General features: G+C 34.8%; 2 protein-coding genes across 3 annotated transcripts; one reads left to right on the forward strand and one right to left on the reverse strand.

Annotated features, from left to right (window-relative positions):
- The first annotated feature begins 292 nt into the window (after positions 1-292).
- LOC126690424 (uncharacterized) lies at positions 293-4274 on the forward strand. Its single transcript, XM_050385562.1, has 4 exons — positions 293-949; positions 1667-2446; positions 3465-3512; positions 3599-4274. Exons 1-4 carry the CDS (start codon positions 767-769, stop codon positions 3917-3919), a joined length of 1332 nt encoding a protein of 443 aa, XP_050241519.1. The 5' UTR covers positions 293-766; the 3' UTR covers positions 3920-4274.
- Positions 4275-9161: 4887 nt separating this feature from the next.
- LOC126690425 (uncharacterized) lies at positions 9162-11641 on the reverse strand. Of its 2 annotated transcripts, XM_050385565.1 has the most exons (3): positions 11441-11641; positions 9462-10768; positions 9162-9327 (listed from the first exon to the last, which is right to left on the reverse strand). In XM_050385565.1, the coding sequence occupies exon 2, from the start codon at positions 10739-10741 to the stop codon at positions 9500-9502; it is 1242 nt and encodes a 413-aa protein (XP_050241522.1). In that variant the 5' UTR covers positions 10742-10768; positions 11441-11641; the 3' UTR covers positions 9162-9327; positions 9462-9499. The 2 variants fall into 2 exon arrangements, with proteins under 2 accessions (XP_050241522.1, XP_050241520.1); XM_050385563.1 differs by lacking the exon at positions 9162-9327 and having other exon boundaries at positions 9342-10764; positions 11441-11640.
- Between the last annotated feature and the right edge of the window lie 1463 nt (positions 11642-13104).

Below are 13104 nucleotides of genomic sequence, written 5' to 3' on the forward strand. Positions count from 1 at the left end.
CGTGAAAATATTGTAAAAGCTATTGTGGCGTTTTCTTGATAAGAAAAATGTGGTGTCCATTATCTTTAAACCTTTTTATAATATATCCAATATCTCATCATTTAAATTTTTTTAAAAAATATATTCAATACTATATTATTTAAAAATTTAAAATATGTCCTTGAATAATTAGATGAAAAAAACAGAAGAAATTTTGACAGGGAAATTAAAAAAAATTGGAAAGGACCATACCAAAAAAGAACTAAAAAAGGGGTAAGTAAGAGAAAAAAAAAGTAAGAATGAAAGAGAAGAGAGCTTAGGCACAAAAAGAAAGAGCCACCCCACCACACCACACCACCACCAGTCAGTGCCAGAGAGATGGGAAAGAAATAAAGAGAAAAAAGTGGAGAGAGTCTTGTATTGAAGGCCACACAACACAAGTACACAACCCAACACAACCTAAAAAAAAAAATAATATCTACAACAGCAACAACTCCAAATAATACTCAAAAAAATATAGAAAGAAAGAAGAGCCTTATTATTGTACAAAAAGCATTAAAAAGCTAACTGCACACAAATAAAGAAAAAGAAACAAAGAAAGAAAAACCAACAAAACAGAACTACTCATCATCCTCTCTCAAACTTTGTTCATTTTTTTTTCTCTTTGTGGGTCTTCTCGAAATCTCAAAAACAAAATCGAATTGGATCAAACCGAATCTAATCCAATCCAATCAAATCAAATCAAATCAAAGCAGATCAGACGGTCGATAGAGAGAGACAGACAGAGATGTCGTGTTCATCATCATCAGGGTCAGAGGAAGATGAGGAAGCAATGGACTGGTACAGAAAAGGAGGATACCATGCTGTGAGAGTCGGCGATCAATTTGCCGGGGGCCGATACATCGCTCAGAGAAAGCTCGGTTGGGGTCAATTCTCCACCGTATGGCTCGCCTATGACACTCGCACCTCTGTACGTATTTGCTTTTTTGTTTTCATTCACTCGGTGAAAATATATGTGTTGGATTTATCAAACCTGATTCGTTGGAATTTAATGGTTTTTTGGATCAGTTTTTTTTTTTTTTTTTTTTTTTTTTTTTGTCTGTATCTATGGATTAAATGCTTGCCAGAGATATTGGATTCTTTCCCTCTTGGTGTTATATATTATAACAAACAATTCAATTCACATGAAACTACCTGGGTGCTTATAAAGGTTTAAACTTTTAATACCAGATTTTTGTTTCAGTTTTCATTTGATAGATACCATATGATTTGAAAATAGCCCAAGATACCAATTGGGTTTTTTTGTTTTTTTTTTGGGTTGACAGGGTTCAAACCCAGAGTCCCTTATTTGAGGATTAGGAGAGTTTATTAGTCAAGTTAGCTGGAACCCACATATGAGTTTCAGTTTTGATCTAATAAAATGATGATCTATTTAGTTACGTTACCAATTGATCTGAATTAGCCACTATTATTGTAGACAGGTTTCCTCAAACACATAGACTAACATGGTTTTGTCTGGTTAAGTGGTTATGCAAAATGTAAATGCAAGCAATGTCATTTTTCCCTACTTTAAAAATCATTACTATTTGAGGCTAAGGTTACAATATTGATTCTTTTTCCTTTTTCTGGGCAAGACTATAACTCTTGCATCTATTTCAGTCTCATTTACTTTTAATCTATTTGTTAGGATTTTGTGGCTCTCAAGATTCAGAAAAGTGCAGCTCAATTTGCTGAAGCTGCCCTTCATGAGATTGAAGTCCTTTCGGCTATTGCCAATGGTGACCCCTCAAATTCGAAATATGTTGTGCGACTTGTGGACCACTTTAAGCATACCGGCCCAAATGGTCAGCATCTTTGCATGGTCCTTGAATTTCTTGGTGACAGCATACTTGGGCTGATCAGGTATAACCGATACGAAGGCTTGCGATTGAATAAAGTTAGGGAGCTCTGCAAGTGCATTTTGATAGGCCTGGATTACTTGCATAGAGAACTTGGTATAATTCACTCTGACCTTAAACCAGAAAATATTCTTCTCATTTCTACCATTGATCCTACCAAGGACCCAGTTAGGTCTGGGCTCACACCAGTTCTTGAAAAGCCTGAAGGGAACCCAAATGGTGGGGTTACTACGAGTACCATTGAAAAAAAGTTGAAAAGGAGAGCAAGGAGAGCAGTTGCTAAGATATCTGAAAGAAGAGCCTCCATGGGAGGAGCTGCAAAATCTGGAAGGAACCTGGATGGGATTGATATGAGATGCAAGGTTGTGGATTTTGGAAATGCATGTTGGGCTGATAAGCCATTCTCAGAAGAAATCCAAACAAGGCAGTATAGAGCTCCTGAAGTTGTGCTACAAGCGGGGTATTCCTTCCCTGTTGATATGTGGTCATTTGCTTGCACTGCATTTGAACTTGCTACTGGTGACATGTTGTTTTGTCCTAAGGGCGGGCAAGGCTTTAGTGAGGATGAGGTAGGATGGTTTGCTTCTTCTTCTTTTTTCCCCCTACTGTTTGATCCATTGCAATATGCAGCACCTTAGGAATTATAATCTGTTAGACTGAATAAGTTCATTATTTATCTTGGAAGTTATGAACGGAAATAGCAAATAAAGGAAGATTAAGGATAATGGAAAATTTAATTCAACAATATGACTCTCTCTGTTTATATATATATCCATATCTGACTAATGTAAAATTTGAGTTTTCTTGTTCTTCACTCATTCTGTTATTTTTTAAGTAATGAGCTTTAGCCTTTTGGGGCATATCACATCCCACTCATTACCCCCTCCCCAAAGAAAAGGGGAACAGGGGAAAAAAATAAATTAAAGGGTACCATGTGTGGTGAGCCTAAAAAATAACAATTAAAGTTTTCTCCCTTTCTTCATAATGGTCCCCCATTCCTGCAGGAGATAGGTAGCGGATGGGAAGATAAATATGGAAGAAAAAAGAAATTGTATATATAATCATATGTAAATAAATACAAATTTATATTTAACTGGACTTGGATTCCTTTCTTGGTGTGGCATAAGTATGAATTACCATTTTACCAGCATGTCTTAAAAAGCTGATTTTGAATTTTCATATCATTGGTGTGGCAGATGGAAGATGAGCAATTTAAAAAAAGCTTCTAACTGAAATAGATTGTGTGATAATTAATATGGATGTTTACTGGACTTTAGGTTTCTTTCTAGGGATTATGAGCAGCATATATTCCAAGAATGACTTTCCTAATTATTAACATATAGTGACCTTAATTTCATGTCATTGATACCCACCTAACAACTTCCTTGGAATGATCTAAAAAAGGAAAGAAATTGAATTGCATTTCCCTTTAACAAATTAGTTCTTGATTGACAATCTAAATGGTAATTGCAACGTTAGTTATTATCAATTAATCATTTTGCGAATTAGCAATGTTCATGTCAAATGTCTTTCTGAGCATATTTAGATATAGCAATTTAACGGTACTTTTCATTTGGTTGGTTTCAGGATCACCTTGCTCTAATGATGGAACTTCTTGGAAAGATGCCTCGGAAGGTGAGCAGATTATTCTGCCGCTGGCCTTACATGGTTACTATATCCAATAACTTTGATTTTCATTTCTCTTGTGCTTGGGTGGGCAGATAGCTATTGGAGGAGCACGGTCCAAAGATTACTTTGATAGACATGGGGATCTAAAGAGGATTCGGAGGCTGAAATTCTGGCCACTTGATCGATTGCTGGTTGATAAATACAAATTTTCAGAGAATGATGCTCGTGAGTTAGCAGAGTTTCTTTGTCCGCTTTTCGATTTTGCACCAGAGAAGCGACCAACTGCTCAGCAGTGTCTGCAACACCCATGGCTCAATCTCAGGAATTCAACTCAGGATGGGATGAAAGATGAAGCTAATCTGAAAAATGTGGATGTTGGGATGAGCAACCTTCAGATTAAGGTGGGTAAGTGAAGAAGGGATGAAAGGTGTTGACACAGCCACGTGACTTTCAAGTCCCTCCCTCCACATGTATGACCATTGATTGTGATCTATTTTTTGGTTTGTTACAATTCTAATAAGATTTATTTTTTTATTATCTATAAGATGTAAAATAGTAAGATTCATGTGAGGAAATGATGCAGCAAGATATTTTTTTACTGCAATTATAGATACTCTGGTGGGTTGTACGTAGCTAACCTGATCAATTGATATCTATGTTCTCCACCTGTAATGATTAATGAGTGAATTTTTTGCATTGCATTATTAAGATACATGCCCAGTTGGGGACTCGAAAGAGAATGAAAAACCGACAGATTGACAGTGGCTCCTTTTCAGTGTTAGAGCTAGCTTTATATGCATCATTACTGACCTTGTGGCTTTTTATTACATATTGGTTGCATTGCATCCTTAATGTAGCAATTGGCGAATGTGCCTTGGAGTAACAGGTTGTGAGACAAAATTATGTATGTATGGATTTCATATATTATTGTCATGTTAAAGTCCACAAGGAATGGTATGCCACAACCGCCATCACAAAACAACTTTGATTCCAAAATTTCAGAATTGGCTATGGATATTCAACAGGCTAATCAAGATTGATCGCATGTATTTTTTTTGTTATTCTATTTTATCCAAAATTTTACTTTTTGTTACCTCCTTAACTGAGTTTTTTTCCCCCTACTTTTACTAATGTTATTTTAAGTCTTTCTTTACTTTTTTTTTATTCTCCATTTAAATCAATTTAGTCTTTCTCACTGCAGCACTAATCACTCTTCTCTGCAAGGAAGGGAATTGTATTTTTTTTTAATAAAATGTCTCCTGGATATGGTGCTTATTTAGATTTTGCCGTAATGAGAAATGATATATATATATATATATATATTGGGCTTGAATGAGGCCATGAATAGTAGTACCATTACAAAGAGCAGCTAGTTGAAACTTTTCACCCTTTGAACACATTAATGAGTTAATTCAATAGAACCCAAGAATTAATGTTCTAATCTAATACTTTACTTTGTTGCTATCTTCAGATGAAGGAATAAAAGTCATACCCTAAACAGGGTGAAAATAATTGAACACCTAAATGTACTGTAAAGTTTCATTGCCAAATATAATACAAGCAATCGATGATGGTCTTGTCTTAATCATGGCCACCTTATTTAGAAAAAAATTGCTATGAATATGAATATCATCTAAAATTGGTCGATACAATTACTAAATGCCAGAAAGTCATAGATGTGATGAATGATGATGATAGCTTCAGTTCGGGAATTCAATAGTACATATATGGGAAAAAAAAAAATTTCTCAATGAGATTTGCAAACTCGAAAGCAAAAAAGATAAAGAACTGTTTCAATAACAAGGGAAGAGCTAGCATGCGACGTGACCCAAGTACAGATAGCATTTATGAAGGAAAAGATTTGGCAATTTTGGCACTGGGGACCCTGTGCACTTGTGAGGCAACTTGCACTATATGATTTAACTCTCAAAATGATGTGGGTCCTCTTCAAATTCTGCTTGTCAAGCAACGTAGTACGGTTGTGACGGATAGTCGATTAGAGTTAATTTGACAATGACGATTCATAAATTTGTCTATTTATATTAATAAGTGTGTGTTTTATATTGGCTTAAAAATTTATTTTTTATTTATTTTTATTATTATTTATAGGTCTCATTACACTTTTTAATATTATTTATAAATTTTACTGTACTATTTCAACTACCTTTTAACTTTATTTACAATATTTTCAATAAAAAATTTCAGTTTCAAACTAAATAAGCTACTTCGAACGGGTCAACCGACTCATTAAATTATTTAAACAAACAAATGATCATATGATTAAGTGTATACGTGTTCAATTAACACGTAATGGGTTTGAAAAATTTTCTCCAAATTTCAAAGAAGTTAATTAACGTGTGTATTTGGAACAACGACTTGCACCTAATATTTTTCGCTTGTCGTATGAAATTAATACACGTCATGAATCCCTGATATGTTTGTTAGATATTTTTTATTAAGTGTAATTGACCAATGACGGGACAGCATCAGCTAGCAATAGAGAAACCATTTGCATTTTCTCACATGAATTAGCAGATCACCCCATTTCTACAACAACTTTCTTCTTTTTTTTAGGATTTTTTTTTTTTGGGGGGCATAAATAATCAATGAGTGGAATTAAGATGTTTAGATTTTGTTAGGGTAACTCTAATTTTTAAAATTTTATCCATCAATTTTGAAATAAGTTAATTAAATTTTATCATATAATTAAAATGGTCTGAAGGGTCTGAGGCGTACATTAAATCCTCTATTTTTTGAAACATTTTTTCAAAAATTGAAAAAGTTGTTAATACTTTTTCAATTTTTAAGAAATTATTTTTAAAAAATAATTAATTATTGTGTGCTCTTAGGGCACACATTAGCAAAATCTTAATTAAAAATAGATGAACAATATTTTAGTTGTCCTAAAAGTTCGAGAGACACAGATCTCAATTAGTCCAAATAGAACTAGAAACCGGAGGACAAATAAACAACATTAGTCCATATTCCATAATTATAGCAACCGACACTTATAACAATCTTACTTAGAAATACAGCACAGGACAACAGCCAACTGGGAGCCGCAAAATCACCAATGAATAACCTCTTCTGTCTCTTGCTCTTGCTGCTTCAACCATTAATTTTTTCGTTTAAACTGTATTCTGTAACAAAGTATCGTTGGATACCCTGAGAGTAAATTTTGTTAATTTGACTTCTTTTTCCAACTTTTTTAGAAACATTAAATCAAATAGAACCACATGTGGGGTTGCCAGACTGACATCAGATTCGGAGGAAGTGGATTTTTGTGCTTTTTTTTTTTATGAAAGTTCTAGAGTTAGTGCACACAATATACTACACTTTCTCTCGGCATATATGGATGGAAATTACATATATGTAAGCATAGTATAGTGAATGTATAGAATAATTTTATTTTTTTAATTGTTCACTCTATAAATCTTTATTACTCCCCTTCTTTATTACATTCTAAAATAAAAGTACTATGCACTTGATAAAAAACAAATTATGTATTATACATATAAGAAGCACGGACACTTTATTAGGAGTGTCATTCCTATGTTGTATTAATGTCAGGCACTTGACATTTCTAGGATATTTTTGCTTGTGTGTTCTAGCCATGTCCTTTTTTTAATTAAAAAAATGCAAGACACGATCATGACACAAAATAAGAGAATTCAAATACCTTATCATAAAACAAAGAAAGTTTTCATGCTCTAAATAGTAAGAGTGTATGTGAAATTAATGAATATCCTTATTCTTGGTTTGTAGTCTAATTTGTAAGCATCATTTAATAGTAATGGATTTGTTTTATTATCCATTATTTCTTTTAATTTGATATATATTTAACATTATATGAAAAATAAATTTTAATAATATATAGAAAATAAAAATATATTTAATAGATGTAAGGGCACGATTTAATCCCAAAGCCCAAACTGATGGTCAATGGCCCAAAGAGCCCAAAACAATGAATTTGTTAGAGAGTGATTTTCAATGAGTTGGATGGACAATTATCATAGTAGGTTAGTATTACTGCAAAGAATAAAGCAAACAGTTTTAAACAAGAAAAGTTCTCCTCGGCCAAGTCCAAAGAAGGTCTGTTCTTATATATTTCTCTTAGACTTATACCAAATTACAATTCTTGAGTGTACAGTGATTTCTCTCTAGATTTTCTGATGATCCCCTTTGTAATGGGATTCTTCTCTTTTATATTCCCTCCCTTTCTTTCATCTTAGCCCTCCACGTGTAGGTCAGATTGCTAATCTTCTTGAAACTTGTCCCATCAACCCTTTCCTGAAATCTTTGGAGGTAGTTATAAAGATGAAAGTTACTGTTCAGGTATCACTTCCATATTAATGCGGTCAGAAGGTTAAATGCAGAGCATTCAATGCAGTAGTAGCAACTTTCTTCTCAGATATTTCTCAACTCTTTTTTGTCTCATCCCTCTTTGATGTTTATCCTTCCAAGAAAGATTGCTTGTTGCCCTGTTCTTGATGGATGGTCGGACCTTTGACCTCTACTCTACTTAGCCGAGGAGGTATTTCTCCTCAGACAATGTTTCCTGTTCATTACGACCAGATTTCTTCCACGGCCCATTAATTTGTATGCCTTCGCTAGTATCTATTTGTCCTCGGGCTACTTGAAATCCTCGAGCACTGCCCACGGCCCAACACCTATATTTGGGCCCTTCATCCCTACAATGGACATGTCTCGCTACACCGTGTCCTATTTTTTCAAAAATTATCATGTCTCCATGTTTTGCCAGTATCCATACTTCATAGTAATACATAAGAGAGCTATACGGCAAAATGACAACATGCAAGACCTAGTTTTATCAAACTTCAATTGTACACGTATCTAACTTATTTTTTCTAAAATAAGCTAAATCTTATTAAAAGTGAAAGATACAAAATCAGGTACATTGGTAAATTACACTACTAAAAGTTTAATTGTAAATGATATTTCACATCATTGCTTGTGTCGTGTGTGTTTGGAAGAGTGTATTTTCCCCTTTATTGTGTGAAAATACAAAGTTTTTAATTTTATTTTTTGACAATTGAGAATATCTTAACCTCTTTGAGTATCTGACTTCACGCACCAAGTTGTTACAGAAAGGAATCCCATAGAGATAGTTCTAAGATGTTGGCGAGAGGTTTTGAACCTAAGATATCATGAGGCTTTAGAAACCACTAAGGCAACTTAGGGTTAAAAATACAAAGTTGAAAATGCTCTTTAAAGTTGTATACTCTCGTTCGAGGTGAAACAAAAACTCATTCAAGCAAAGCTTTTATCTGTCTTCATTAAATTTATATGTGATATTAAAGGTGTTTCCATTTTCTTTTTTTTCTTTTTTTTTTTACAATTATTTGAGTGTCCTAGGGACTTGATATCACTTGACACGCTTGAGACTTCACAAGTATCAACTTCTATTGCAAACATTGAGTATCAACTTGATGTCCCAGGCATGTCAAGTGATATCAAGTTGTACACGCTCTATAAACATTTATACTAGTGAAGTAACCACCACACCAACAGTGTTTCCATTTTTCAAAATGTAAACTTGTTGCAGGTGTAATAATTAACATCAAATGTTAAATATATTACTCTGCTGACAATAATTTCATGCATAGCTTTCACTTTCAGTTTATAAAAGGTGTAAAAAAGAAAAGAAAAGAATTAATTTGCCCCAATTACATTACCAAAGACACCTGGATTGTATTGTTCATTTATGATTGGATCTAAGACCGGGATGAATATGCAACTTGTCATCAGATATTATGCAAATTATTGCATCACTCGTATCTTAGCTTCAAGCTTTGCTATTCTGTAAAGCACGGATGCAAACAATTAAATATCTAATTTACATTCAGTTATAAGTTCATTACAAAGCCATAAAAATTGAGCAAAAAGATAAATCAAATGAAGCCGTTTCTATAGAAAGAGCACCATGAATCCTACCTCAGCTATCAACTTCCATCGCAGTAGCAATTTGAACATCATGACTGCATGACTTTATTTTGTTTGACACATGCAGGCGCTTTGAACTCCTGGCATTTCCACACTGGTGGTGCAGCCCCAATTGGCATCATCACACCATCAGCTGAAGGTTCCATTGAAAATAAGGGCTTACTGCTAGCAGTAGGGCCGTCCACATTCTTTTCAGTCAATGGGGAACTCACATTCATCTTGCCATTGGGGTTTGCCCGATCCCTAAAGTTAAATATGCTTAAGGGCAACTTTTTTAGCTTCACTCTTCCCCTCTTTTTACCAGTGGCACACACATCTTCCAAAGTTTTATCCCTTGGCTGACTTGATTCTGCTTCCCCGTTATTCATCTCTAGTTGGCCAGCTATATCAGACTTGCATGCCTTTTCATCTGCTTTAAGCGTGTATAACTCTCGGATGGATCCTTGAGAAGTGACCTTGCCTGCTACAGCATGACCATTACACATGGATGGGGGGTTTGGGATTCTTTCCGATAAGATTGCCCCATTGGATTCCCTACTTTTCTCAGGACTTGCTGAGATTTTAGGCTTCCTGTGTTTATGACCCTTCCAGTCAGAACTTGGAGAATTCTTTGAGATTCTTGGAGAGCTGTTAATAGCTCGATGCAACGTACGGGCCAACTCTTCGTCGGTCTTGTTATTCTCAATTGGTTGGTATTTTTTGTACAAGAGCTGAACTGGGACATGCTTCTTCTGCTTATTTTTTTTCAGGTATCTTTCCTTACTGGCTGCCTCTTCAGAAAATGAGGCAACCAGATCTAAAGCACTCTTGGCAGCAGCCATTGCTTTTGCCGCTATTGCAGCCTTATCTTCGGCTGCAGCTCTTGCAGTCTCTGCAGCCTTAGCTGCAGCAATAGCTGCTGATCTCGAGGCCTCAATTATCTCCTCTGGTGTAACATTAGGATTATTCGGATGAGAACTCACTAGATTGTTAAGACGAGTTACATAATCGCTTGAAGACGCAAAAGATGGAGCAGACGCAGAACCGGAAACAGATGCAGATCCAGATGCAGACGTGAAAGTAGAAGAAGAAGAAGAAGAAGCAACTAGAGAGAGATGCAAAGCACCATCGACTTCTGAGCTTTGCTTTTTCAATCCAGCAAGAAGACGCTTTCGTGGAGGCAAAAGGACATCCGAATCCAAGTGATTAACATCACATATGTTAGCTTCCATCGTTCCTCCAATTATGTATTTTGCCTCACACCCAAAATTTGAATAATCCTCCCCGTACATAAATCAACCGTTCTATTTACATTCTGGCTAAAACAAAACATCAACAGTATTACACCTTCAGTATTAATCCAATCCCAAATCCATAATGAAAATTTGGAAAAGCCACATACATATTTCATCCAAGTCCAACATTAAATTCAACCCATTTTCAAATGATTCACATAAAATCTGTACATGTTTGGTTAACAATATCAACGAATAAAATTGCATTCAAATCCATACCCTCAATAGTCCCCATTTCTTAGATTCCAAAAATAACATGAATAACAAACTCAGACAAATCTGTCTCAACTATTTCAGCAGAATTTAGTTTTTCCTGTTCTTCTCACTTTGTCAGCAACCAAACAAAAGCATCAAATGATATCTAAATCACCGACAAAACCAGAAGATCAAAAGCGCAACAAAATTCAGACATGCAAACATGTACAGATTCGTGCACCAGACCATGCAAAACATCGGATTTCCCTATCTATCCTAGGATTAAGATCAAAGACCAAGAAATGAAATCAAAATCAGTATCAACGATTCAATCTAGCATGCTACCAGCTCGATTTAACAGAATTAAACAAATCAATGACACTTCAAGCGCCATTACATTAAATTGCCGAATACAAGAAACACAGTACAAAAAAAAAAAAAAAAAACAACACAGACTCAGCTAAAGTTGGTGAATGAGGAAGAGAAGGTAGCGTAAATTACCTGCTGATCTTATTTATTGCAGCTGAAACAGAGAGAGAGAGACAGAGGAAGACTTGGAATTAGGGTTTGCGGATAGAGAGGGAGAGAGATGAGGAAGAAAATCCAGGGTCGTAATGAAAACCGGAGCTCCTCTTATATATGATGTCAGGAAGAATTTCGATTGGTTCTGGTTCTAGAACCCCACGACGAAATCCCATTAAAACCATTTAACTCCTGTGACTATTCCAAGTAACCTTGTTTTCATTTCCAATCTACGTATATGCCCCTCATTTCCTCCTACTTTTTACTAGAAGTATATTAAGTATTAACTCTCTCTATGTATGATTTTCAAAAAAAAAAAAAAAAACTCTCTATGTATTTGTTTGTGCAATTAAGCGTGCGTTTGGATTGAAATGAAAAATTAAAATTATTTCACTATTCAGCTTATTTTTGTTATTATTCATGGGTCACTGCACTTTTTGGCACCATTCATGGCAGCATTATATTATTTTAACAAACTTTTACCTTTATTTATAGTACTTTTAGCAATAATTTTTCAATTTCAGCAAAATAAGGGGTGTTTGGTATTGCAACTCAAACAACAGTTTTCAATTTTTAAACAACATTATACGTATTTCTACACACTTTTTTCCCTACACATATTTCCAAAAAATACAAACAATGTTACTAGAACAACATTACCAAACGGACCCTAAGTGGTATTCAAACACACCCTAAATTGCAATATACCCACACACATTCTCCCCCCCCCCCCCCCATTGAATAAAAAAGGAAAATAGCCTCATGGGTTAATTGGGCTCGGATTTCATTAAAAAAAAATTTGGGCTCGGATTTAGGGTAGACATATCACTCGACCCAATCATGTTGATTGACAAATCTTTGGACTCGTTCTCGTTCATTGAAATAATCGAAATTGATTGCACTTTACTTTCATGGGATTGATAAGATTTTCGAATTAATTATATATATGATATAGATTTCCCGTAAATGAAAAAAATATATATCCAAGAACTCATGGTCATAACTAATAAAGAAAATCATCAAACAAAAAACCTAGCATGAGACAAATACAATTCAAACCCAAAATTCAACATCCAAACAACAATGAATGACAAACAATTGACAATGAGAGAGATGAAGTTATGAATGGAACATATAAGCCTTTAGTAAGTGGCAAAAAGCCAAACAACAATGAATGACAAACACTAAACAATGAGAGAGATGGAGTTATGAACGAAACATATGAGCCTTTAGTAACAAAAAGGTGAACAACAACAAACAGGTGTAGATTGAGTGAAAATCGACATTGAAGCTTCAAAAGGGATTGTGATTGTGAACAAGCAAGGGCCTAAAATGGTGATGTTGAACAAACCAAGGTTGACGATGGCAAGGAACTATGAGGGGTTAGCAAGTACTTGATGAGAGAGAGAGAGAGATGGAAAATAATAATTTGATGAAATATGAAATAGATAAAGAATGAAAACACAACACGAGTAAAAGTTTGATTGGTCTAAACTTCGTTCAATAAGTTTGTTTGTTTGTTTTGTTTTTTTTTTTTGTTTTTTTGTTTTTTTTTGGGGAGGGGGGGGGGGGGGGGGAGGGGGAACAAAATTGAGACTTGCTTGACTATTATGTTTTCGTGTGTATCAATATATTTCAATCTC

Source organism: Quercus robur, chromosome 6 (assembly GCF_932294415.1).
Source record: "Quercus robur chromosome 6, dhQueRobu3.1, whole genome shotgun sequence".
NCBI classification, from domain to species: Eukaryota; Viridiplantae; Streptophyta; class Magnoliopsida; order Fagales; family Fagaceae; genus Quercus; species Quercus robur.